Here is a 26,302-nt window from a genome sequence, read left to right as displayed (position 1 = left end):
GTTCATTTTGCTTTTTGTCTCATTTTTTCAAAAGAAAATAAATAATAATGCTTAAAGGTATCCTTAAAATCATCATAAATCAACATAAATTACCTTAATGCAGTATTGTATATATCATCTAGGTTTATTTATGCTAATTTAAAAAAAGTGCAGTGCTGGTATTTACACTGTTATTCACACAATGACATTTAATTCAGAAGCTGCATGTCACACAAACACCTGCCACACAGTCTTCCTTGCATCCAATCTCCAGGCCTCAGGCATGCTCTGCTGGGGATGTTCTCAAAATACACCCATCAATCATGCTGTCGACATCTACGCCTGCCATCCCCAACCCCTCCGACTCCGCTCCCGACTGCTGCAGAAAGGCTCAAGGTGAAGGAGGGCGCTGCGTTTCGCCATCTATAATAACTCACCTGTAGAAGTGCACACACACTCACTGCAGGGTGAGTGTGTCTTCACATTCACAAACAACACCCTGCACCCCACAAAAATCACAAAATCGATCTACAAAGTCCCGCTGAGCTGGCTAAATTGACATCACAGCGAAAGGAGAGATGGCATTTCCCAGGCTGGAGTAGCGCTGTCCCATCTGGACAGAAGTGATGAAGTATCGGAGGGACACACAAATACATGCACTGGATGCCGTTTTTTTTTTTTTTTTTTTTTTAAATTGCAGATGTGAGAAAAGCAAAGAAAAACGAGTAAAACGCTGGTCCTGCTAGTTCCCCTGGAGAGAGCACAAGAAGGAAGTGTGAGCCCAAAGCTAGCCTGTGAGACACGATAATAACTTTGTGTGTTTGGCCGTGAAGCTCCTCACATGACCAGAATGTAATTACTTGTCTGCGTTTGCTGCCCTCTGTATGCACGAGCCCCGTCTTTTGGGATTCACAGAGGCAAAAGACAAGAGGCGCTGTAATACGATTAAGCACGATCAGAGTAATAATCCCTCCCTGCAATTTATGCGTCTATTCATACACTACGTTATACTGTATGTAGTATAACTTCCCCTGATATATAGCATATCTTCTCCAGATAGGACAAACTGACAGCTAAGTAAACATGAAGAAACAGTGAGAACAAACTGCTTTTAGTTTACTTATCGGGGGAATTCTCTTTCTCTTTACCTGTGAAGGCAAATAAAAGGGAGAAAACCAGCTGAATAAGTAAAGAGGTGAGACAAGAGTATGGCCCATTCAGTTTATTTTTTTCCAGGCCAACAAATATTTGGCAGGATAGAAAAAAAAAAAACACAACCAGGCAATTTTAAGTGAGAGAGTGGGAATAAAAGCAAAGAGGGAGGTTCTGTAAAAAGCCTGTCCTAGTTTTTTTTTTAAAACCAAAACAAAAAAGAAGAGGCACGAGGACACGAGGGAGAGAGGATGATATAGAGGATATAGAGGTAGAGAGTGGAGGTGAGAAAAAATATAGGCAGAAAGAGTGAGGGAGAAATATAGAGCGAGTTATGTAACTACAAGGCGCCTGTGATGTCAGCTGCTCTGCCTTCACTGAAGCTGACGCTCCTTTGAACATGCAGGAATGAGCACCCTAACCCGAGCACACATTTCTGCGCATATTTTGACAGAATCTGGTTGTATGCGTTGCAACTGACTTTAAACATGAGAGGGAACAAGTTGTCTTCACCAGAGGTGAAAACATTTACTCACATATGGCTGTTAGGTACAGCGCTGACGTTCTAAACAGTCAGTTGGGGTTTTTTAAATCTCTATTTCACCTCATTTTAGGAGGGAAACTGTAGATTTTAACAGCATAACATCTGTCTGACAGCTGCAGTTACCAGCTGCTTTTAAGATGAAAGGCTTTACGTCCAAAACACTTAAAATATCATGCATTATACTAAGATTAAACACGTCACTAGTACTTAAAGCAAATTGTGAATTGTGTATTTCAGTATGTATGACCTATGCAGGCAGCTTTCGTATTCCTTAGTCTTGTGTTGACGTAAGAGATTCGGCTCGTCTGTGAGCAAAGAAAATTCTCCCTCCACAGAACGAAACCTACCTCAGAGCCGTGTAACATAGGCATGGTCACAGTGGCTTTGTCGATCACTTAATCACTTTATTTTATATACATTTATTTAAAAAAAATTTCATATTCACACTTTTCCAAGTACACAAGTCCCTCTGACTAAGGTTGGTGATTATCTCACAGGATTAGGAGATAACAAGCTCGATCATCTGGCTCCTTATTTCTTGCCTTGTTAGCCTTTTGTTTAATCGCAACTGCTAGATAACAGTTGACTTAGAGAAATGATACGACCAGATACGAAAATAATTTGCAACAAAGCAACAAATTTTCCTCCTTAAGTGTACTCTGGTGACAGTACAATTCTCCTATCAAATTTGTAATAAAGAACCTTAAGTATTGCGGTTTAAGTCCAGTGCATAAGCACTTCTTCCATGTGTGCTCTTCACTTTCACTCCTCTCCTCTACACTCAAAGTCTGACTTAATACTGTACTCCTCTTCCTCCTTCTCTCTCCCTGTTGTCTCGTCACACCTCAGAGACTCCACCCCGCGATCCTGTTAGTGCTTATCAGAGCATGGCTCGGGTTCAAACATGGACACGCACACGCCCACACCTTTCCCCCAATCAATACCGAATTTACAGAGGCAGCTTTTCTCTCCTAACTGAGCTCAGCTCTCAGGGGTGGCTGGTGTCACCAGGCTGTGGAAGTTTGGCTGAACTACATACATCTCGTATGGCTGCTGACACAGAAACACACTTTGAGTTACTAAAACCTACAAAGCAGAGCAAAGTGCACACCACCGTATTATCTTCCCTGGCGGATCTTTAAGTCTTGGATCGTCAAAAGAAATATATCTGAAAGCTAAATAAATACAGAGGTCAACAGCTTAATTATGGAATTAACAAATCCCCGAACACAAAGTCAAATGAAATAAAAGCTGTGTGAGGCTGAGATGTTGATGCAGTGAGATGGCTAAAAAGATCCCAGAATTAAATAAGATTCTTTAAGTCGAGGTTTAACCCACATAACAACGTGCGCTTGCAGTTAACACCGTAACAAAATCAGAAATCTCTTTCAGGAAATTCAATATTCCAAACTATAAGGAAATTTGCCCATTTTGACCCACTGAGGTGCAGCATTCAGCTATAACTTATTACTGAGCTCAACAATTCTCCTGTGTTTTCCACTTGAGAATTGAGCAGTCACAAAGTTCAATGACTACAGCTATAAAAAACAAAAACTGTAACTAATTTAAATTTGGCTGTTGCATCCCTCAAGATTGTATCCCTGATGAGCCACACTGTTTTCCCAGGACTCCATTAAATGTGAATTTCAATATGGGAAAGAGGAAGAAGTTGCAAAGACTTAGCTTTGGGGATTAAGGTGATGGTGAGAAAAAAACCTACTTATATTCAATATCATGTGTACTGGCGATGATGACACAGAAACCACAATTTATGCTTCGTTGACCGTCCTTAAACTTCAAGAAGTTAAAATAAACTGAGACCCGTTTCTCATGACCAGAGATCCTAAACATTAAAGCTGCGTTATTTCAACACAGAAGCCGTTTGATCTCTAAACCTTTAAGGCGCATAGTGAACCTGCAGATAAGTGCTGAAGGTGCACAAGGAGAAAACCTTGAAGGAGATAACAGCTATATTTCAAACAGGTGCGTTTTTTACCTTTTTTTTTTTTTTTTTTTTTTTTACAGGTGCAGTCACTGAACTTTTTCATTCGGCTGATCCCGACCTGAAGCCACTGTTATCAACTGCTATACAGTTGACTCTCTTGCCTGACTTTGATTCGTACCGCTGGGACTAACTAAGTGGATGAGACGCCCCGAGAAGATCAGCAGCGATCCTTGCAAATATCAGCACATCTCCTCATGTGGTGTGTCCTTGGTGGATAAATAGGATTGGAAGTCTTGGAGATGAAAGCACAATCACATTTGGACTAATTCCTCACAGGCGCCTTTGTCTTTGTTTCTGTGTCATTTCATCATCTTGGAGATCATTCTCCCTTTAATGTCTGAAGATTTAGAGAGAAAGGGGAGTTTCAGTGACTACATGGGGGTTCTTTTGAATAAGAGGCAATTTTTTGGAAGGTTAAAACAGGCTATGAGTCCCCATGTTTAATGCTACCAAACCGCAAATACAAATATTTCTATTTTCACTTAAAACATGCCGGAATCCTTCATCATCTTATGTACTTTATGTAGGATGTAGATTTTATTTAACTTCATGGTACACACCAGGGAATATTTAATGTGTAGTTGATTGAAAAACAATAACCATGCAGCTCTGCGAGGCTGTAGTTATGCAGTTATGAAAATGAAAACATGTTGAGCAGGAAGTAGTTGTAGACAAAACAGTGCAAGCTGGTATGAATATCATTCGTTTTCTAGTTTTTTAAGGAATCTGACTGGTGTTAGGTCAAGAGCTGTGAAAATTAGATTTCTGATCAGGTGTTTGTGCGAGATGAAAGGTCAGAGTCACTGGAATTCATTTGTAGGTGGAGAGGAGGCAGTAGTGTCTGTATTGAATTTCTAGGGCTGTGCAGGAATATTGCACCATTTGAGTATTTGTTCAGCTAATTTTTAAATGATGGACTTGTGTAGAATCTCGGCTTGGGCGACCTTAAGGTATATTTTATTCCAGGTAACTTAATTATGCAACGTAAGTATAGTCAAAAACACAGCAGGAGAGGAAGAAGAGGATCACAGAATCTCTGGAAACACTCAAAACTACAGAATTCATTTAATTGTTGTCGAGGCGTTTCAGATATCAGTTACCTTGTGCTGGCAGATGAGCACCAAAGCTGTTATGATTTCAAACTCCATATAATAGCTGAGATGTTTTATACTGAGGTGGTTGTTCAGCTTTATTTCACAAAAGCTTGTTGTCTCATCTGCCTATGGCTCAGTGACAACAGAAAAAAAGTAAAAGAAGGATGGCAGCCTCCTTGAAACTAGGAAAACATCAGTGGTAGCCTACTGATTTTCTTTTCGCATTCAGCTTCTGATTGCAAGTAGCTATAGTGACCAACTGGTCCAAAGATGATGGCACATGTCACCTTCTGTCTCTAAACTTCTGTCTCTAAGACCAACTGCAATCACTCTGAATTTACAAATGCAGAAAAACTGCCAATAACTCTTTGCAACAAGGGACTCAACTGCCTGCCAACTTGTTGCATTCTGGTTATATTTCCATTAAAAGGTAAGCTGGCTGAGTGTCTGTGTCACTTGCTATCCTGCAGGAACTGTGTCATTATTTGTAGAGGAATTTCTGAACTTCTGTTTCAAATCTACATTTCTGGCTGGAGTAACTGGTTAATGTGAATTTCTGTGAATGTAGATGGTGACAGATTTGTCATTTCTGCTGATTTAATCACAGCTACAGACCGATAGCAGACTGACTCCATGTTATTGCTGTTTCGACACACCAAAGTCAGTTTAAAGACAGCAGCTGACTGCGAGTGGTCGCAAAGCTGGTCTCTGTTTTCAAAGCAACGAGCTAAAAGGGAACGAGATCACAAGTTCATTGCGCACTTTGGCAATAATTTGTGCCAAGTCTGTAATTACCGTTTTCCGTATTGTGACTGTAGCCTCATGAAAGTTTATTAGTACACTTCCAATTATATTTGCCACATTTCCAAAACTAAACAATACACCAACATATGTAACTGTCTGTCATACAACTGGCAACACAGGGCAGGTTAAATTTGACCTGGGGCGAGGTGTCATTTGCTCACATGACTTGCCGTCTGAACACTCATTCAGTGTCCAATGTATTTATGTGCTTCCAGGAATATGCATCCTGAAAAAACCTTGCTGCCCTCCCACCATAAACAAGCATGCACTGAAAAGAGAAACAAGTAAGCAAGGTAGTCACTTCTCTTCTCTGTCTCTGTCCATCCTATTATTCATATTCAACTCATATTCAACTGCACTGCTCCCGCAGCGCCTATAACTCAGTTGATAAACCCCCTCTTGGTCACGCACAAAAAGAAAGGGGAAGCAGGAAGGCTGGATGTGAGAAAAAAAGAGAAAGATACAACTCACTTGTGTATTTGTATTTGTCTATAAAAATGCATTGACATTCATCTCTCTCCTTTCTTTTTGTTGTGTGTTTATCGAGTGTGTGGGTGGATAAAGGACACTTCAGATCTCACTCGGTTGAGAATAAAGAAGTCTTTGTAACCTCCAGTCTCTTTGGTCCTGGGTTTTAAGCACACATATCACGGGGCTTCCTATCAACTGCAGCGCGGGCTGCCACACACATTAGCGCTGCCTCTACATAACTCCTAAAACATACAAATCCTGTACCAGCGTACACAATTTAGCAAATGTCCTTCCACCGACTTGCAGGAAATCATGCCACTATGCAGCTCATCAGAGCAACAGGCAAGATTTTAATCTCTTGAAATTAATGCCGTGAGCAACTTACATTCCAGTGTGTAGTTAGCATCAGTGAATGTAAGAGGCAGAAAAGCATAAAAGAGGAAAAACGAATAGACGATGGAGCTGCTGTACTCACCATCCTCTTTGCATTCCTCGGGCGGCTTTGCTTTCTTGGCTAGCCTCGGGTCCAGCCACGATGTTGTCTTAGTGTTGTGGCTGTGAAGAAAGGACAGAGAGAGCGTGAGAGGCAGTGTGATAGATGGCGAGAGAGAGGAGACTTGGCACAAAGAGAGAGAAGGAGGTTGGTGGATTCTTAATTCAGCCAGAGAATCATTTCAGAGAGGAAAGATGAGACTCCCTTGAGTGCCTGCGTCTAAAAAAGGTGACAAGAGAGACGAAAAATGCTTTAGGTTAACAAAATGGCAATCAATACTTTTAATTTGCTCACTGTCTCTCATTAGCGGGCGGGGGAGGAGGAGAGGAGAAGGGATAGGAATGGATAGAGGGGTGACTGGGGGAGTGATGGAGAGGAACAGCTGTGGGCTTGGCAGATTCAGCCAGAGCCCCAGGCAGAGAGCTGGATCTAGATCAGATATGATGATGTGCCAGGGAAGCGCAATGCATCTACGCGGCTTGTCTGAAGCTCTGGACCCACAATGGCCTCCCTTCATGATGACAGAACAATAGTAGGAAGGGAAAAGTCAGGGGAGGTGTTGAAAATGCCTACAGTAAAAAGATAAAGGAAGCGAGAAGATAAAGGAAGAGGATGCAGCGAGGAGACCTTCTTATATCTTTTTTCTCTTTAATACTTTTAACTTTTGTGTTTTCCCGCAGGATATTTTCTTTGCAGCTAGGCGTCAAACACATATAGATTTACAGAGAGGAACAGTCTTGAAAACATGCAAAATGCAAAATATAGAGATAATAAAGTTAAGTTAAGTGATGGTCTGTTGATGACAAAGAAGACAAAGGGAAAAACACAAAAGTAATCACCGAGCAAAAAGTAGTCTGGCATGTTTCTCTCACCTGATTCACTGAAGTGCAATGAATCAGCTTCTTTTAGGGCGTTTTCACACCGACACACTTTGTTCACTCTCGTCTGAATCAGCTGGTGACTTTGTGAACTAGTAGTTTTTCTCTGTGGCTTGGTTGCTTTTCACAAAAATAAAACTCCAAACAGACTCCAAGAAAACCTAATTGTGCCACAACAAACCACGTGAGAACTCTCAGACCACACAGCAACAAAATAAAATACAAGAAGTAGTCGCTTTTGTCTGGCCTGGTGGATAACACAACTAAGTGAGTCCCTGACTTATTTTTCAGCCAGGGGCTAGAGTTTGTTTACTCTTACAGTTTACAGCATGCAGCTGGTACCCAGGTCAGATTATGAGTAGATCATGTTAACATAAAGGAAACATTCTCGTTTAGAAACGGACCTGAGACAAACTGCTGAACTGCTCCTCTTGATGCACTTGAGTGTAAGTCTGGTCAAATCAGCACAAATGAACCAGAGTTGGATTTAAATGGACTAAACAGCGCAGATGTGAAAACACCTTTAGTCTCTGTTAACACCTCCATAGAGCTTATCGCTGTTAGGAATGTGGGGCTAGGACCCAAATGCAGAGTCAGGAAGCAGGCAAGATAAACAGAAAAAAAAAAACCAACTCCTGTTTATTGGCATAGAGTCCGTAAGGTACCATACATACAGGAGTAACACCAGGAAACACACCAACAGGGTTAATGGACACTGAGGCAAAAGAGAGAGGGAAACTGTGGCTATTTATACACATAAAAACACTGAGGGCTAATCAGGAAATAAGACACAGCTGGGAGGAAAGAAGACACGGGTTCACAGATTCAGCACTATCACAGGGGAGGTAGTAAAACTAAAAGTAAGTCACAAAAGACAACTAACTGCCAAAGTGCAACACGGAGTAATCGACAGCAACCAGGGAATCAGACGCAAGACTGAGCTTGGCACATGGGAAAGATACAGGAGGATAGACAAAAGGAAACACATGAGAATACTAGAAACAGTAATGAAATACAACTAGAAAGGAAGATTCAAAATACTAGGACTAAATGAGAACTGAAAACTTCCCAAGATGCAAAAAACTAAACAAAATCCAGAAACAAAGCCCACAGACCACAAAAACAGCACACAGCTCGATGCTAAGACTGTAAATCTGATAGCCAAGTGCATAATTTACAGGATATTAAACTGAAATAATAAGCTAAAAAATAAGAACATCCTCTATACAGCTGCCGAATTGTTGTTGGTTCTCGGTGTCTTTTCAAATTAGTCATTTACTCAATATTAAGAGGTTTTTGAAAAAGAGGTTTTTGATCTCAACGGGACATTCCTGGTTAAATAAAGGTTAAATAAAAAAATAAAACACAAGGTTAGGGTTAGGCTAACTTGTATAGCTGTTAAAGTATATAATTTTATTTGAAAGGGAAAATCTTCTGCTTTTATATGGATAAAATACATCCTAACCCCAAAAGAGTGCCAACAACCTGCTGGATGATGATGTTTATCCAGAATACTAATTGCTGGAATATTAGAATAATTAAAATAAATATATATAAAAAAAACTACGTAGAACAACCAGATAGTTGTTATAGCCCTGCAACATTGTGTTTGCGCTGTGACTAGCTCAATTAACTGAGTTAACATGTTGACATTTGCTGATTAGTATTAAATGCTGCACAGAACAAGGCGTTTCTGTCATACAAATCAGTTATTTTAAATACAAATAACTGAAATTGAATAACTGAAAATAAATAAAATAAATAAATACATTTCATTAAAATATATATTTTCTTGATCAATCAATTAATTGTTTAATTAGTTATAGGCAAAACATGTCAGAGCAGAGATCTTTATATATTTACAAGGTTGAAACTGCATCTTTGCCAGAAATCACAGCTGTTTCATTGTAGATTTTTTCTCAAAGTGTATTGAGGTATTTTAGTCTGGACCAAAGTAACAGACTGATTGAATGGTGCATTGCTGTCCTTTGAGCTATGAACAGAAGCCTGAGTAGAAAAAAATGGACAGATAAAAGAGGAACAAGAAGCTTCATGCCAAATACAGAAGAGCATGAAGTGAACTTCAGTGCAAGTTAAAGTCTTTGGCTTAAATGTTGAATCTTTTTCATCAGAGCTTTTTATTCTCTTTTCTTTCCTCTACTTTAGCCTTTCAGTCATTTCTTCTCCATTACTACCTATAGTATATAAAACGTACTACCTCCTTACTCATTTTCTTGTCCTCCCTGTCACCCTCTCTTTTTTCCGCCTTTGCTATTTTTAATCACTTTTTTTCCCTTCCCTCTTCCTCCGTCTATTCCTCTTCTCAGACACCTCACTTCAAGAGCAGTAGGTAAACGAATTGATCTTATTTGGAGGCCAATCAAAGACAAGCATCCTCCTGGCATCACTTATGCGTAGAAAAAAAACCCTTGATGCTATAAATGCGGTAGGCTAAGTGAATTAGTTGTGTAATGTGCTTGATGGATGTGGGAGCATGAGGTTTCTCTGTTTGGGGTAGGAGACATATGGCGAGTTGTCTGCAGAGGATAGGAATTAAAAGTTTGCATCTGTGGCAAATAGACATGAAGAGACAACATGTGCCTGGCTGGCTGACAACCCTGTCTCATTTCTTACTTTGGTGCTGCTGCGAAGCTTCTAGCAGTTAAAAGAGTGCGCTCAAGCAGGCTGGGATTCAGCTGATTCTACGGAGAGATTTCTCCTAATCACTGAAATGATCAACTGGTGCAGAAAAGCTCCCAAACTTTTTCGCAATTGCAAAACCCCCTCTCTGCTATATCTACATTTGTTAATGTTTTACAAGAACTCAAATGCACACGCAATTCCCACCACACCACTGCAAAAACACACAGCAACTCAATTATTCTTATGTAATAAAAATTCACCACATGGTTTTACTGCAGCTGTAAAATACTAACAACTCCAATGAATTAAACTTTAGAGCGTTTATAAGAGTTCTACGTAGCAAGGTATTTCTGGGGAGCTTTAAATCTTTAAAACCACCATGTATCACATATAGTCTGTGTGTGTGTGCTGAGCACAGAGGCAATTAAACAGTGCTGAAAACATAAAGTGACCACATCTTTAGCAATCTTCTTAGGATGTAAGGCAAATGACATGATCTCTGAGTATGGCGCTCAGATTCAGAGCTGTCCCTCTGACGTACTCATTTCTAATCCCGTCCATCCCGGTCACTCCCATTGAAAATCTTAACAAGCTGCCTCCAGCTCAGCTTCCCGTCTTTATGTCAGTGCTACTGTTTCCAAACCATACATCATCTAACGCTCGTCTCTATCCACTACACCCTGCCTGCGCTCTCTTCCTCACCTCGGTTTGGCACTGCCCGTTCCTTCGGACGGTTGACCCCAAGTATTTAAACCCCTTCAACTTTCACTACCTGTGGTCCTTGCAACTTCACCTTTCCACCTGCCTTCCTCTTCTCCCCAGAGCATACCTCCCACTTCACCAGACTCTCTCCCACCTGGTCCCTACTCTCACTACAGATCACAATGTTGTTTCTGAGCATTATAGTCCATGCCTGACTTCACCTGTCAACCTGTCCAATCAGTTCAATCGATTATCAATTTGTTCATTTTTCTACTTTTGTTTTTAAGAAATGTGTAAGCTGCTTATTATTACAGAGCAATGCCTTTAATGAAATTCTTGTATAATCCCAGCACCAATGTTTAAAGCAACAGTTTGTCTCATAGTTGATACCGATAATTTTTCGTGCCATGATATTTTTTTAACATGCAGCCAACACAAACAGATGATTGGCAAGCAGATATTTTTATTGGTGAAGTAATATCAGCTGACATCAATGGTCAGCTGATATATTTGAGCAGCGGTCCCCAATCACCGGGCCACGGACCGGTCTGTGAGTCGTTTGGTACGGGGCCGCGATTGTTGAGGCAGGTGTGAAATTTATGGTTTTATCGATTTTTATAGTTTTTAAAAAAAAATCGTTTTTATCGTTAACTTGGTTTCCCTGGGTCTTTTCCTGTGTGTTATGAATAAATCTTCTTTTTTTGGTACCAGTACTGGTTTTATTTTATTGTATTTATCCGCGACACCTTAAAGGCTGGTCCATGAAAATATTGACGGACATATACTGCGGCACAAAAAAGGTTGAGGACTGCTATATTAAAGGATTTATAATTATTGTGACGTGAGTTTGTACAGATATCCATTCTGTCCACAGCTGCACACAACAAATGGCTGACGGTAAAAGAAAATATTCCAATAACTACGGGAATGCAAAACAATGTTCAAATTCCAATTTTAAAAGTTTTTTTGTTTACATGTATCATCAAAACAGGCTTGATATAAGTTTTTTTTTTAACATAATACTTTAAAAATGGCAAAAACAAAAGTGAAGGAAAGGAAAGTTCTAGAAAATTATATTTTGCTCATTTTTCAGAGACCTTACTTTAAAAGAAGAACGTTTTTTTAGCTAAAGTTTTTTTGTCACTTTACACCCCGCTGAGGTCTTTAAAAATCACTTATAAACATCATCAATTTCAAGAATATCTGAGAAAAGTCTGAATGCATATATCATTCAAACACTTACTCTATGAAGTAGACTTCTCCTTTCTCAGTGTATGCCATCTCCCAGTTGTCTGGCAGCGGCCCTAGCTCATCGTTCTCATCTGGTTTGGGCACTGCCATCTTCGGGATCTGTCCATCATCTTTGGGTACCTCGCTCGGGGCCTCTGCTGGGTTGATCTGCGGGCCGACGTCCCCTGAAGCATCTGTGCTCTTGTCCTCATGTTCACTTGATTCTGAGGTGACAACAGGACAAGATGAGTCAGGCATGACATTATCATCGGAGAGGAACGGGGGAGGGCGAGGAGAGTGAAAGACAAGGGAGCTGAAGTGTGGAAAATGTGAAGGGACTGATTGAGAGAAGGGGCTAGGGGTGGAGGCAGAAAAAAGAGGAAAGAGTGATTAGAAAAAGGTGAGAGGAAGTGGTGACATTGGGGAAAGACAGGAGGGAACAGAGGGAGTGATTGAGGTTAACAAGACAGAAAGATGAATAAATCAGAGGAGACAATAGAGATTGAGAAAGTAGCAGGCGGTGATGCCCTACTTTGAGTTGTGGCAGTGAGTGAAAGTGTTAGCGAGAGAAAAATGGGAAGACAGAGAAAGAGATGGCAAGTGTGAGCTCATCCCAGAGGAGGTTTGGTGGAGGGAAGTGAAGAGGGGACAAATGAAAGTAGCGGATTGAGAGATAATCTATGGGAGGGAAAGCGCGAGGTAGTGATCTGCTTAGATCACAGAGCCTGCTGTGCTCTATTGATTCCCCTTCTGCTCTCCTGGTCAGCCCACACTCGGTCCCTTTCAGAGACAAAACTCCTCCTGAGCCGAGAGAAGCTGCCCACTTTAACAAACAACATGCCTCAGCATGACGTTTTTGAGCATCTCACTATTGCTGAAGATATTTCCACTCTTGATTTATAAAAACTTTTCAACACTTCATGTACAAATTTGAACCGATGGCATTCTGGTCATAAAAGTGGTGCTCTGCTTCAGTTTGGGGTCTCCAAAGATGACAAAAACCTTTTTAAGAAACCCCCACTACCACTAGATTGAGATTACTGTTAATAAGCAGGTAAAAACATAAATCATGTCAGCTTCATTAAAAGTTGACTACCATACAGTAGGTCTTGTGTCAAAGTCTTAGCTTTTACATGCTGGGTTTTAATGAGATCACAATGTCAGAGATTTATATTATTTTATCATCCACAGCAATGATGTCCGGCAGGCTCCAGACAAAATGAAAGTAAAGTCAAAGTGTAAAATAACATGCAAAAAAACACACAATCTACTTTTTAAACTTTTTTTTGCTTCTGATTTCCTTTCATCAATTCAGGTATTTTATGTCTCTGATCCAGTAAAACAAATATGATATTTAAAGGAAAATCATCACTTCACCCTTAGAACATTTAATCTGAGTATTTTCTGTTTGTTTTTCTTCCGCAAATCATGAATCTTACCTTGTTTGACCTCGTTGCCAAAAGGAAACCAATATTGCATCCTTTAACCAAACTTCCCTTCTCAAAATATCACCTTAACAGCTCCATAGTATATAGCCGTAATTACATCCAAAAATACAGCTGCAGCACAATATAAAAGTAAGTGCAGGGATCAGCTGAAATCAGCACTCAGACTCCTTGAGCTTCTGTGCTGCTCTGACTGATGCTGTGCAGTGAAAGTCTTTTCCTGAGGCCATGAAACCATCTTAGAAAGTCACAGGACCGAAGCGTGGCTCTGGATTTGGAATCACAAAATTCGAACTCATAATGGTGTTTTTATGATCGCCTATTCATGTGATCACGGGTTTCAGTGCGTGACGGAGCAACTCCATGTATCTGTGTTTGTGTGTTTACTTGTTATAACAAGTGAACACACTAGAAGATATACTTAGATACGTCTTTTTAGTCTAGTCTTTCAGTGCAGAGAATGGCACCTTTCTCTATCAGTTTATGGATAACGACAAGCTCTAGAGGTTTGGCCTTGTTACACAGAATGTTAAAACCCCTTTTCTGCCAATTTTCTGTATTTACAAAGAGGATAACAGCACTTTCTACAGGGCTGATTCACAAATGAGAGAAAGCACTTAATAAAATGCCCTTGTTGATTTTTAAACAGCCTACAGGCTTTTGTTGAATTGGGGAGCAAAATATGTGTTTGCCCCTTGGCTATCTGTTCTGAGACACTGTTTATTAAAAATGGTACCTAATGAATGATATCAAATTCTAGAGAGCAGCAGCACTAATGCTTTAATCATAAACTGTTTGTGCCGCAGAGGTAATCACTGCGAGAGCGAATTGCCGTTCACTGTTTATATATCACGTCATTAAACTACATATAAAGATATTTGTGTAACCAATTAAAAGTGATAATCTGCCGTAAAATCATTTTCAAAGAAATGCATGTAAAAACAATCTGTTCCTGCATCTGTTGCTAGGCAACCGCCCTTAAAGAGACTGTCGCTGTAACATGCAGATCAGACTGAGCCCAAGCGTGACCTCAGACCCTGCTGTCATGATGAAGCCTTCGGCAGAAGTGACCTTTGCCTCTGTGCGTCTGTGGAGGTTGCTGTCGGGACTGACCTGGGGTGACAGCAACACCGTTGCCATTGACAATGGGTCTCTCCTCCTCCTCCTCCTCGGGGGGCTCGATGCTGGCTTTTTCCATGTTGCTGACTGACTTGTTGCGTTTCCTCTTGCCCTCTGAGCTGGGTCTGGCGCCCGGGAGCAGCTGGTCCGTTACATTTAGCAGCAGAGCGCTGGGCTCAGCCGGAGGCTTTGGGGTGCCGTAAAAGTTATCTGGAAAACAAAGTTTAGCTATAGACGTACAGTAGAGTGCAAAGGAACTTTAGATTCTCATACATCACATAATATCACCAAGTTGTCAAATTCCCTGTGAAAATGAGAGCAGGATGAAGGGATCTAAAAGATGGATATCACTGACAAGCTCTGGACATCTTAAAATGCAAATTTTAGATCAAAGCAACATTTGGCTAAAGCGCAGCCTCACTCTGATGGTATATGTCCACAGCTTCTGTGATTTCCACACTTCCCAATCACTGACTACGACAGCAGCTGGGAAATGCGTTCTGTTGCCAAAGTGTTGCAGTTTCACTGAATGGATTTGATTTGGCTTCTCCCCATTTGAATCAAGTTTACATTTAGCCAATTTTATGCAAATCAGAGCTCCCCAAACCTTTTAAACTAACCACACACACACACACTCTAAAATATAGACCCATTGAACAGTTTCAGGGTTCATTGCTTACCTTGGTGTTTAAAGGAACACGTTTAGTTAAAGGTTTGCTAATATATAAGAAAGCAACTAGAAGAGCTGTTATTTTGGCCCATTTTATCCTCTCCCTCTCTACTGGGAAGAACCTCAGTACTTCAGAAGGAAACATGTTGGACCCCCCCCCCCCCTTTTAAGTGTCTTAAAAGTAAATATATCTGCTTCTGTTAATCCCAGGAGATGACATGACATTAAAAAAAATAAAATCTGCATTTCCATAAAATTTTAATAAAGGAAAAGCAGCACTGAAAAATAATTCCTGTGTACATAATGTAGATGCAAAGAGGCAGCAGAACGGGCACGGAATAAAGAAAGTAAGGATGAGAGAAGCGAGAGCGGGTTAGGATGTTAGCCTTGTAATGTCAGATGAGTTCTGCACTTGAGATGTTGTTCCAGCTAATTCACCATCATCTGCACAAAGACGTGCACACTTGCAAAGTAATCTTGACCTGCACACATCTAATTGCGAGCTAATCGCAACCATTTAAAGAACAGCATATTTATTATTGCGAAGTTCTTCCATTACCTCCTCTGCATATAAATCACTTACTAGCCCAGTGCCTGGATTTCCGTGGAATATAACTATGGGTTTCTGCATGACTTGGACTGAATAATAACCATCTCTCTCTCGCTCTCTTAGTTTCGGTCTCTGCTCAGAACCAACTCCCCACCTCTGGGAACTGCAGGTTTTCATTTGGCTGTGATGCAACAGCTCCTTCCACAGTCGTCTAAGTTGATTTTACATTTTACTGTCATTCAGTTTAAGTACTGGCAGCCTCCATCAGTCAATGTGAAAACCTCATAACCTCATGTTTATGGATTTATATATTTTTTATTTTAATGAGTGCTGTTGAGATTTAATGTGATAAATCATTTTCTTCCAAAAAGCTGGAAAATGCTATAAAAGGCTCACACAAAGGGTAACTGGAAGAGCCAATACCTCAAAACCTAAGGGAAAAAAAAGTGTGCTGGCATTTTTAGATGTGAAGTGACCAATAAAACCACAAAGTTACAGTCTTTCCTTAAGCCATTGCAAGTCTCAAGCTTCTAAAAGCATTTTCATGCAGAGTGAAAAAACTGCAAGTTTTATGTGACTGACCGGACTTTTTCTTTTCGAGTTTTTCGCACAACAAACAGATGAGAGAGAGTGAGACATTGGATTATATTCATCCAAAGTCTGAGAGATTCTTCTGTCACTTAAAAGATCAGACACTACTTTCCTTGGAGGCTTCCTTTTAAATCGGTGACCTCATCCACTCAAGTGTGCCTGCTAGAGCACATGAAGGCTCTGCTTATGCGCAATTAACTAGGCTCAAGCATCTGAGACAAATTTTTACACATATATCAAGGGAAACATGAAGAAGCACCTATTGAAACATCATGTTCACATTGTGAAAAACTTAAAGGCTGCAATAAGAAATAGAAGCGAGCAGCTCTAAAGAGATTACGGAGACTGGTGGGATTAGAACCTCTGAACCAAAGACACGATTCCCGGACCCTTAATGAGCTGAAGGTGAGGAAAAAGTATACGCCGCGTGTGAACTTAAATAACTCGAAGCATCACAGAAACCTGGACTTTGAAGTTTGAGTAAGTGGTGGAAATGCTGTCACATCTAAAAGCCACGGTGATTTAAGTCTACAGTGTTACTGAAAGTAACTTCTTTTCTTAAAAAAAACAGAAGGAAATCACCTCAATTAACAAAAAAGATCAAAAATGAAACAAAAGGAAGGAGGAGCTGAGATTTCTTTGTCACAACACAATCATGAAATAAAAGCAGAGATGGTATAAATAGATGGACGCAGCGATCGGAGTGGGTAGTGTCCAGTTATGAAGCTTCACACTGAAGGTTTTCCCTTATGTAAACCTGTCATGCAAGGGGTGGATCTGACACAGAACTCATTGGCAATAATCCTCCTTTCTGACTCTAATAATAACCATAATTTACAAAATGAACTTCATATTTTATTGAATATGAGTTGGAACTAGAGATTTAGCCAACAAAGTCCTCAGAACACAAAGCACAGCAAGGCAGCTGAGAGTAATTTTCCTATAGACTTCTATACAACTGGACAGCTTTTTGCAACCAGGGGATCCAGCCCCCTGGTGGTCATTAAAAATAATGCAGCCTTTAGGTACTGAAGGCCATGTCTATCTTGTATCCATACTGTTAAGGATTTTTTTCTTAGCAAAAAAAAGAGAAAAGAAAAAACGACGGATAAGAGTTTATTCGGAGACCTCATCTCCGCCACAGCATCTCTGTTCCTTCAGCAGACTACACCAAACTCATATCCAGATAAGTGAGGATCTCTCCTGCACCGCTGAACAAAATCATCTGCTAGTACTCCTCCCGCCCATCATCATTTACAAATAACATTTTGCTATTTCATTGCCTTTTAGTTATTGTCATTGTTTTGGTAAAACTTGTTCAGGCGCACTCCAATGCATTTGTTTTTGCAATTTTTAAAGCTTAAGCTACACTTTTCATGTACCCACCGGATTCTGCAGAGGTAACGCCCCTCCCCGGGGCATCCTCGATGGGGAAGAGTGGTAAATGTAAACATCTCTTTCCATAACAGCCAACCCTAAAGCTATTTCAAATTACAGTCACGAGTTATTCTAATTTTGTCCATTTCATATCGCTCTGTGCAACAATATATGTAGAAATGTTGCAGCTGGTTTTGGTTGGAACTCACTACCTAGTAGTTAATGTTGGCTCTAACTGGCATTCACATGGTGTAACAGATGGCTTTATCTATCTGACGAGCTTCATCATTACAGCAAATATAACCTAAGGTGTACGATTATTGTAATATTTAGAGCTCACAATTGTCATGGTCCTGGGCCATGTGGGCCCAGTATTCTTAGTTCTTTGTATTTCTGTATTTCGTTCCTTATTTAGGCCATGTCTTCTGAGTTGCCCTGCTGTGTCGTTCCCTAAGTGTTTTCCCTTCATGGCTCTCTCCCCCCTGTGTGCCCTCTATGTATTGATGAGCCCTCGTCTCCCTTTGTGGTTGTTTCATGTTTCCCCAGCCCGTTATGTCTGTGTTTTCCCCGTGCTCTCTCTCCTCCTGTCGGAACCTCTGTGCCTCTACATGTCATGTTCAGTTCACCCCGCCCTGTCTCGTTATGATTATCAGTGTCACCTGTGTTCCCCGTGTGTGCCCACTTTCCTCGTTTACCCTCTGTGTATTTCTGTCTGAGTCTCCCTCTGTTCGGTGTCGTGTTCTCCCTCATGCTGTGTGTGATTCCCCCGTGTTTCCTGGTGAGCTTTACGTTAGTTTTTCCCAGTTTAGTTTTGTATCTCCCATTATCTTTTGTCAGCAATAAAGCTGCTTTTTGAGTTCATCCCCGTGTGTGTGAGTTTTGCATTTTGGGTCCTCCTCCTGCCTGCCACACAGCCGAGCCATGACAACAATCAAAACATGAAAAAACAAAAAGATTATTTTATTACGCTGGAATAATGAAAATGAATGGCAATGGCATATTTTTACGCTATCATTAAATTACCACCCAGACTCCTGTTTTATAAGTTGAAGAACACCAGGGATGTAATTAAAATAACCACTGTGAAAAAGTAAGTGGAAATTAACTGAGGAAGAAAAACTGGAGTTTCTTTCACTTTGTGACTCAGCTGATTAAAGATATTTGTTAAAAAATAGAGCAAAACAGTAAGATGTTTGGACTTTGGATGTTTGGATGTTTGCTTTTCTCTGGGAAATGTTTTCTAGGAATTGAACCTGAGAAATTCCTATTTTTTTTCCTACTAACAAGTCAAACCTCTCTCCTTTTTTTACCAGGCAGCTCTTTCCTTTAAAATTCATGCCTTCCTTCTTTCTTCCACATCTAATTGGCCATTAAATTATTAAAATGTATAAAAGGCTGTATGATGGCCGAGTGACCGCGCAAGAAGGAACTCTGTCTCCCTCTCCCCATGGAAGGCAGCTCCCATCGCCAAAAGGATCTAACATTGCTTCTGGCAACCGACCATTAAATTGGCCATCTGCAATTTCCTTTTTTTTTTTTTGCTCCATCCTGCAGGGGCGGCAGGCTGACAGAGACTGGAGTCAGGTGGGAGAGAAGAAAGTCGGCTGCTATGTGTTATCTATATAATGGTAGGGGTCTCCTGAGAGTTGGAGGTGGACAGGCAAACTAGGCGCTGGACTTTTTGAGTGGTTTAAAATCTAAGCTTCAGGCCTGTCTGACCACAGGAAAGAGATGGAAGAGAGTATCTGTTTGTCTGGATTAGGAGCCTGAAGAGCCACTGCAGCTCAGGCTCAAGTGAGCCAAGAAAAAGCCAGCATGAACGTACTGTGTGTGTGTGTGTGTGTGTGTGTGTGTGTGTGTGTGTGTGTGTGTGTGTGTGTTTCATTGAGAATTTACTTTAGATTGGTTTTAGTGTCCTTCATGTCAGATTTCACTCTCATCTCCATAGAGCCAAAAGATAGATAAATGGAAGCAGACTTGTGTGGGGGAAGTGTGGACGTGAGGTGATGAGCCCCATTCATTCAAGCTGCTGAAAACTACCCATAGTGCCACACTGAAGCATACATTCCTTAAAAAAATATAGAAATATCACAAACAAGAATGGCCGCAATCATACGCGTTATTAAGCGTGTCTTAAATAAATCCTTACCTTCATATGTTCCACTCTCTAGCAGGGCTCCACTTTTCTCCAGTTCCATAAACCGGTCAATGGTCACGAAATTATAATCCACCCCCGGGACCTCTCCTTCCTTGGGCTGCCTGGTTGTGCCTGCAGAAGATAAGCAAGAAGAGCTATAATGTGAATAACTACTGAATGAGAGGGGGACTTTGATTAAGGGTGAGTCTTTTTCAGTGTTTTCGAGACAATCAGAACAAGCTGACCCAGGCCCAGCTCTATTCATTAAATTCCCTATCTTTACATTCCTTTTTTTGTCCCATCCTTTGTACAGCTGAGACTGAATATTTAACAGAGAGGAGAAGTGGCAAGGTATGATTTCAGGAGCTAAGTGATGCAATTTGGACACCAAGAGGAGAAATCAAATCAATTTGCATGGAGTTGACAGCATGTCGAGGACTCCCTGACAGGAGCAGCGGTCCTGCCAGCTGACAGGAACACGGGTGCGGTGAAAATATTTTACCCTGTGATAGCAGCATTTTAAGTCAAGTCACGACCATCATTTCTCCTCCAGTTACTAAAACAAAGTGTGTCAAAGTGTTTACAATGTTAAAATGAGGTACAAATGACTTCCTAAATACGTTCTCATAGCTGTGTGCTAATTAGACTAGTTAAAACTGATCCCAGCTGTGATAACACGCAGCACTCTACCCCTGAGGTGCTGAATGGGTTTTCACATCTGAGGGAGCGTTACTCACACTAAAGCAGAGCCTGTAAACCACACTTGTTAAAGCCTGACTATAAAGTATCCAACTGTGTGTTTTAAAGTTAACGGCGGAGCGTTGTGCCACCGATCGCCCCTTGTACGCAGCATGGGGTGATTTGACTTTATGTGAGGCCAGATGACATCGCTCCTGCATTACAAGTTTCAAACAACGCCTGTAAAAGTTTGTGTGTTGTGTAGATGTGGGCCAAGAAAAGCCAAAAGTACGCAGGTTTCAGTTTCCATAAACACAGATTACTGCACTTTTAACTGTATAAACAGAGCTACATCAGTTAAAGAGCTGATCTTAAAACTACCAAGTGGGAAAAATGGGTATGCTTAAGAGCCCAAGAGGATGAAATTGTTAGTTTTTCTTGGTTCACTTCATGAATAAGAAGAAAGGGGACAGAATCAGCAAGCCTACTTCATCTTACTGCCCCTAAAGGGTTTACATTAAAGGCTGAAAAACTCCTTGAGGTTCTCGAGGCTGCAAGTCGGCCAACATCAAGATCGGGCAGTTTAGAGACATTTGCATGGTTTGTGTTTTATACTTGAACTTTTCAGCAACAACAATCAGAAAATCTTGCCCTCTTTGGCAACGCGCGTGGAGGTGAGAGAGCAAGAAGAGGGTTTGATCTTCTCTCAAGCCGTCTGATCACTTCAATCACTTCTCATATGTACAAACAAGAGTGAGGCTGAATGCTTTGAAGGAGAGAGTATTCAAAAAAGTGCATACGCTATTCGCATTTGAAATGCTGCCACTTGGATCAGGTATAAACAACTTTGCCATCAGACGTGACTGAGCCTCACATGGGGTGTATGAACTCACTGAGGTCTGCTTCTTTCATGTGTCAGCGTTTAGACAGTGTGATCAACATCATCAGCCCGAGCTTAAACTTCTTAAGATTTTAAAGTTTGGAACTGAAAAAATCTGAATCCAATTAAGATTTTTTAAACCCCCTAATCTTCAGGGCACCCAAGGGTTAAAAGGGGTCACTGCTTTAAATAGTGAAGTTTGGACAAAAGCAAACAGGTAAACAAAAAGCTCATGTTCAGAGTGTTTGAAACACTTTTGTCTGCTCTTGGTTCTTAATAAATTCAGAGAATCAATATCCCTAATATGGTCCTGTCAAAGGAAAGGCTTTGCTGTGCACTGGTCCTATGCAGAGCCTACCCACAGCTTTGCAGACCATTATCCACATGTAGCCATTTACTGTCATCACTGCCAAAATATATGAAACCACCGATCTGCTGCTGGTCCTTCAGCTTCTACCTGAGACTGAAGTTACAGTATTTTGTCGTCACAGTTTTCATCGACGACTGTTTGTTTTCCAGGCGATGTCTAAATAAAAATGTATGCATGAGGACAAAAAGTATGATGAAATGTGTTGACACTTCCGTCAACAAATAAAAAGTTAAACAAACTGTTCTGGAGAGATGAGAGAAAGGCGGAACGAGTTTGGAAGTGATCCAATGAGAAGTAATCTTCTGGTGCTGTAAGGTTAGACGGGCACATTTTCTCTGCCACCAGGAAGCAGTACAGTACAACAACTAGCTCCTATGCTTCCTGATGCTCATGAAAACGTGACAAAATGTCAGCGCTTGGGAGGAAGAGAAGATTTGACATATAGACACATTTTGTCTTTGTTGTCAAGGAAACTGAGATGCTTTGTTAAATGTATGGAGCAACTTGCTGGTAAAAAATGACAAAGCAACTTTAGATTTAGTCTATCATAATCTTATGATATTTAGTTGACTCAAACTAGACTAAAATAACTTAGGTGCCTAAATTAGGACTAAAACTAAATCAAAATTTGTTGTCAAAGTCAACACTTCTGTCTACTGTCTGTGTCAGTCACTCTGTTCCCTGTTCAAGCCCACATTACAACTAGTCAGCGTTCAACCTACGTATAGCATCATCCCTGGTAGGCTACATGCTGTCGGGTTTTGGAGGACTGCACACAACCACATCTTCGTAGTTTGCTTACCTACAAACGTCACTTTGTGTAGCCAAAGGGACATGAATGCACCACGGTGAATCAGGCACAGAGATCTGGCTTTGGATAAGTGCACAGATGCCCCATCCAACGAGTGTTAAATGCTGCATTTAGGGTGTAAGTTTAGCTCACTCTGTTGAGCAGCCTCATGTTGTTATTGTAGGCAAAGGCACGGGTTCAAATTTATGGTGTGTGTTAGCCCTGCTCTTTTGCCCAGCTTTTTTATCTTACCTTATCACATTAAGGCCCAAAAATATATTAAAAGAAAGATGGAATTTAAAATCTTCCTTAAATCTAGATAACTGCAAACCCTTCTGAAACCTAACGTGCACTTCCCTAGCCTACATCGTCTGTGAGTGTCCTGTTTCATAGCTTTGTTTCCTCCGATTGATTTCTGGCTGTTTGTTCTGCCACTGCTTTTTTAATTGGCTCAAAATGAAATGAACTCTCCAGAAGAAAATGTTAGTGTTTTGACAGTGAAACGGTGGAGCAAAGTAGGCACACCACACACAAGTATAAATGCTCTTCATAGAGTCAATGATGAAGTTTGAATAAGCTTAATCTTTTGTTGATGCGTTATAGCCAGTAAGATGCAAGCTAGCTTAACAGGGGAAGAAAAGGAGCTAAAATGTTTTAATGCTGATAAACTGAAGGGGAGCTGCAAGGTCTAGTATGAGATAAATCTGAACCATTTTGAACTATGGATCATGCAGAGCTATGGTAATAGAGTCCAAAAATAAAATATGCAATTGAAAATATATACGCTTGAATCATTTTTTGTGTGTGTTTCTTGTCATTCCCAGTCTCTATGTTGATAGATTATCTGTCTTTTCAATATTTTGCTCTGAAATAAAGGCAAAAACTATCCCAGAATTTTTTACTTAATTTAAATTTTTTTGCTGTGAACAACAAAACAAATCTTCTTTACTTCAAACCAGCTGCATGCCGTTAACCTTCGTGTCAAACCTTTTCATTTCTTCTTGTTAACAGGTTGATTATTGGTGCTTAAATGGAGAGAGCAAACCCCGAAAAGAATCAATGATCAGCTGGTGTCCTGGGGACTGCAGCGCCCGACTTTGCTCGCATAAGATTCACTCAGAGGAACCCTTTCATTTCTCGAGCACATGATACTGACATGACTATTTCATGAACTAAAGTGGCACCCTGTATGCACTTTTTCAGATGCTCAAATAGAAATTTACTGTCAAAACTAAAACATCAAGCTGGAACCTGCTGAGAGAGTAAGTCATGTGAGCTGATAAGAGCAAATGCGCAGCAGGGAACACCGTGGTCTACGCAAAAAAGTATTTTTGTGTTTCTGTTTGTGCTGCACCTCCAGAGGAGAAGAGCTTCTTGATTGTGTCTGTCTGCATGGGGGCTTGTGTACTCGTCAGATTAGCCTCCCTCCCAGGCAGAGCTCCTGACTGAGCAGCAGACACACATACACACGAAATTTCAAAGAGGACCTTTGATGTTGGGGGGCTATATTTAGCCGAATCTTCTGGTAGGACTTCTCTAGGGTGACAATTTCTAAAAGGAAGCACCCACAATGCCTCTCGATTTTCAGTCCTTTGTATGTGGGTCATGATCCTTTAGTGCTGATCTGTGAAAATAGAAACACCCCGCTCAAGTGCGCAGTATTTCTTTAGGAAGGTAAGTCATGATTATGTATAAAAGCCTCGGACACTTATCAAGATTTACTACTTTGTTCATAATTTAGTTAGTTTACCAGAGTCTGGGGTTAAAAAAAATCCCCTTAGGTGTGTTTCAGGAGTGTGTGAAGCTCTCCTTAAAAATAGGCATGCATACAAAACTTGAGCACAAAAATGTTTCATTGATGTTTGAAGTGGGAAAAACTGAATACTACCCTAGCAGCAAAAATATTCTACCAGTTTAGAAAAAGAAAGAAAGTAAGAGTTCCCTCTTAGCATTTGATTAGCATTTCAAAAATGAACAGGAGGTGCAATTTGACCAAAAGAATTGTAGCAGTTTCAGTTTTTGTGTGTGTGTGTATTTTTAAATCACAGTCATCCTCTTTTGCTACGGTCTTCTTTATTTTGGAATAAAAACTGAAGATAGAGAGAAAGAGAAATAGACCTTAGCAGATAACCAGAAGTGATTTTCACACCTTCCAACTTACACTTTGGACTCTGATTGGTTTTCCCACTTGGTCCAGGTGTGATTTAGGGCAGGTGCGAACCCAGTAAATTCACGTGGGTGCAGACAAAAACAACTGCACCGAGACTCTTGAGTTGAAATGTCTAGAACTCAAGTGCTGTGTTTATCCTCCCTTCAGATGGTCTGCTAGGGCTTTACTGCAGACACCTTCAGTTTTGGGTTGCTTTTGCTGAATGTTTTGGGTCATTATCCGTTTGCACAGTGATGCACCAACTGACCACTTATGCAGCATTTGGCTGTGTCTGAGCACAGAGTATAGCCTTGAATACTTCAGGATTCATTCAACTACTTGGTGCGACTGCTGATAGAAGTATCAGCAGTCGCACCATTAATAAGTAGTAATAAGCACTTGTGACCCAGTTCCATTGGCAGCCATACATAACATTTCCTCCACCGTGTTTCACAGATGATGTGTGTGTACTTCAGTTCGTGAGCTGTTTCTCTCCTTCTCCGGTTGATCTTGGATTCATCTGTCAAAATAAAATCCTGGTAAAGATCTTTCAGATGTTTCTTGGTAAAGTCTAATCTGACCTTCCTGTTCTTGAGTGTAACCTGTGGTTTACACCTTGTTGTAAACCTTCTGTATTTCCATTGATGAAGGCATCTCTTTAGACTTTGACAATGATACGCCCACCTACTCAACAGTGTTCCTGGTCTTTCAGGCCTTTTAGTGTTGCTGAGTTGACCAGCACATCCCTTCTTTTTGAGAATAATGTATCAGATTGTTGATTTTGCCCTAAATCCTAAAGTTTTTTGGTTTCTCTCTACAGCCACACGTCTTTGGACCTCACACTGAGAGTTTCCCTGAGCATCTACATTTCAGTTCAACTTCAGATCTTCTCTCTGATTACTTGCTCATAAAATAAAAAAGCAGCAGACCTCACCCAGACAGGAAACTCCTTGTCGGTCAATTGTCCAGTTACTTCTGAGACTCTAAAAAAAGAGGGCACTAGTGTAGTTCAATGTCTGCAATCAATCACTAATAGTTGTTAATTCAACCTACAAGCTATTATTTTTCTGAAAGCAATTGTGCAAGCCTGACAAGCTTCAAATTGAAACTAAATCATCCGGCCTGACAATGCATGACACAGTTTGGTGGTACTGTGAAAAAATAAAATACATCTCTAAAGAACATTTAGTTTCTACACATGAGGCATCCACAGCAGACGTGTTGCGCTCTTAAACAGACGTATAAATCCACCTTTACATCTTTAGAGTCTAGGACAGTCTTCAAAGGCAGGGGAAGAGATAGACAATGCCATTGAGTACTTTAGCAAATAGCAGCTCATTTCCTTGTTGTTAGCATTTGAAAATAAATTATTGTTTTCTCCCAGGAGATGCAAAACAAGAAACATAGAATGGCAGAAAGTTAACAATGAGAACATCGCACTGAGCTGTTTGTATGCTGAGTGAGAGTGAGAAGTGAGTACAGGTGTAAAAACAGAGGAGCGGATGAGAGAGCAGCTTAAGTTGTAGCGTGGGCTGTGGCCCTCGTAGCCTA

At 40.7% G+C, this 26,302-nt stretch overlaps 1 protein-coding gene across 3 annotated transcripts in view; it reads right to left on the bottom strand.

Moving 5' to 3' along the window:
- magi2a (membrane associated guanylate kinase, WW and PDZ domain containing 2a) overlaps positions 1–26,302 on the bottom strand; it is a 271,683-nt gene that overhangs the window by 68,428 nt on the left and 176,953 nt on the right. For all 3 annotated transcript variants that reach the window (XM_085436583.1, XM_085436580.1, XM_085436582.1), the window contains exons 3-6: positions 19,897–20,016; positions 14,554–14,769; positions 12,009–12,219; positions 6,525–6,604 (exon numbers count right to left, since the gene is read on the bottom strand). In XM_085436583.1, the coding sequence (XP_085292709.1) occupies positions 6,525–6,604; positions 12,009–12,219; positions 14,554–14,769; positions 19,897–20,016 (627 nt within the window). The remainder of the gene's footprint in view (positions 1–6,524; positions 6,605–12,008; positions 12,220–14,553; positions 14,770–19,896; positions 20,017–26,302) is intronic.

Source organism: Copadichromis virginalis, linkage group LG17, assembly GCF_057382275.1.
Source record: "Copadichromis virginalis isolate Kocher_CV1m ecotype Utaka linkage group LG17, C_Virginalis_male_GT1.1, whole genome shotgun sequence".
Taxonomy (NCBI): domain Eukaryota; kingdom Metazoa; phylum Chordata; class Actinopteri; order Cichliformes; family Cichlidae; genus Copadichromis; species Copadichromis virginalis.
The sequence above is the reverse complement of the archived record's forward strand: the minus strand, read 5'-3'. Positions and strand labels throughout refer to the sequence as shown.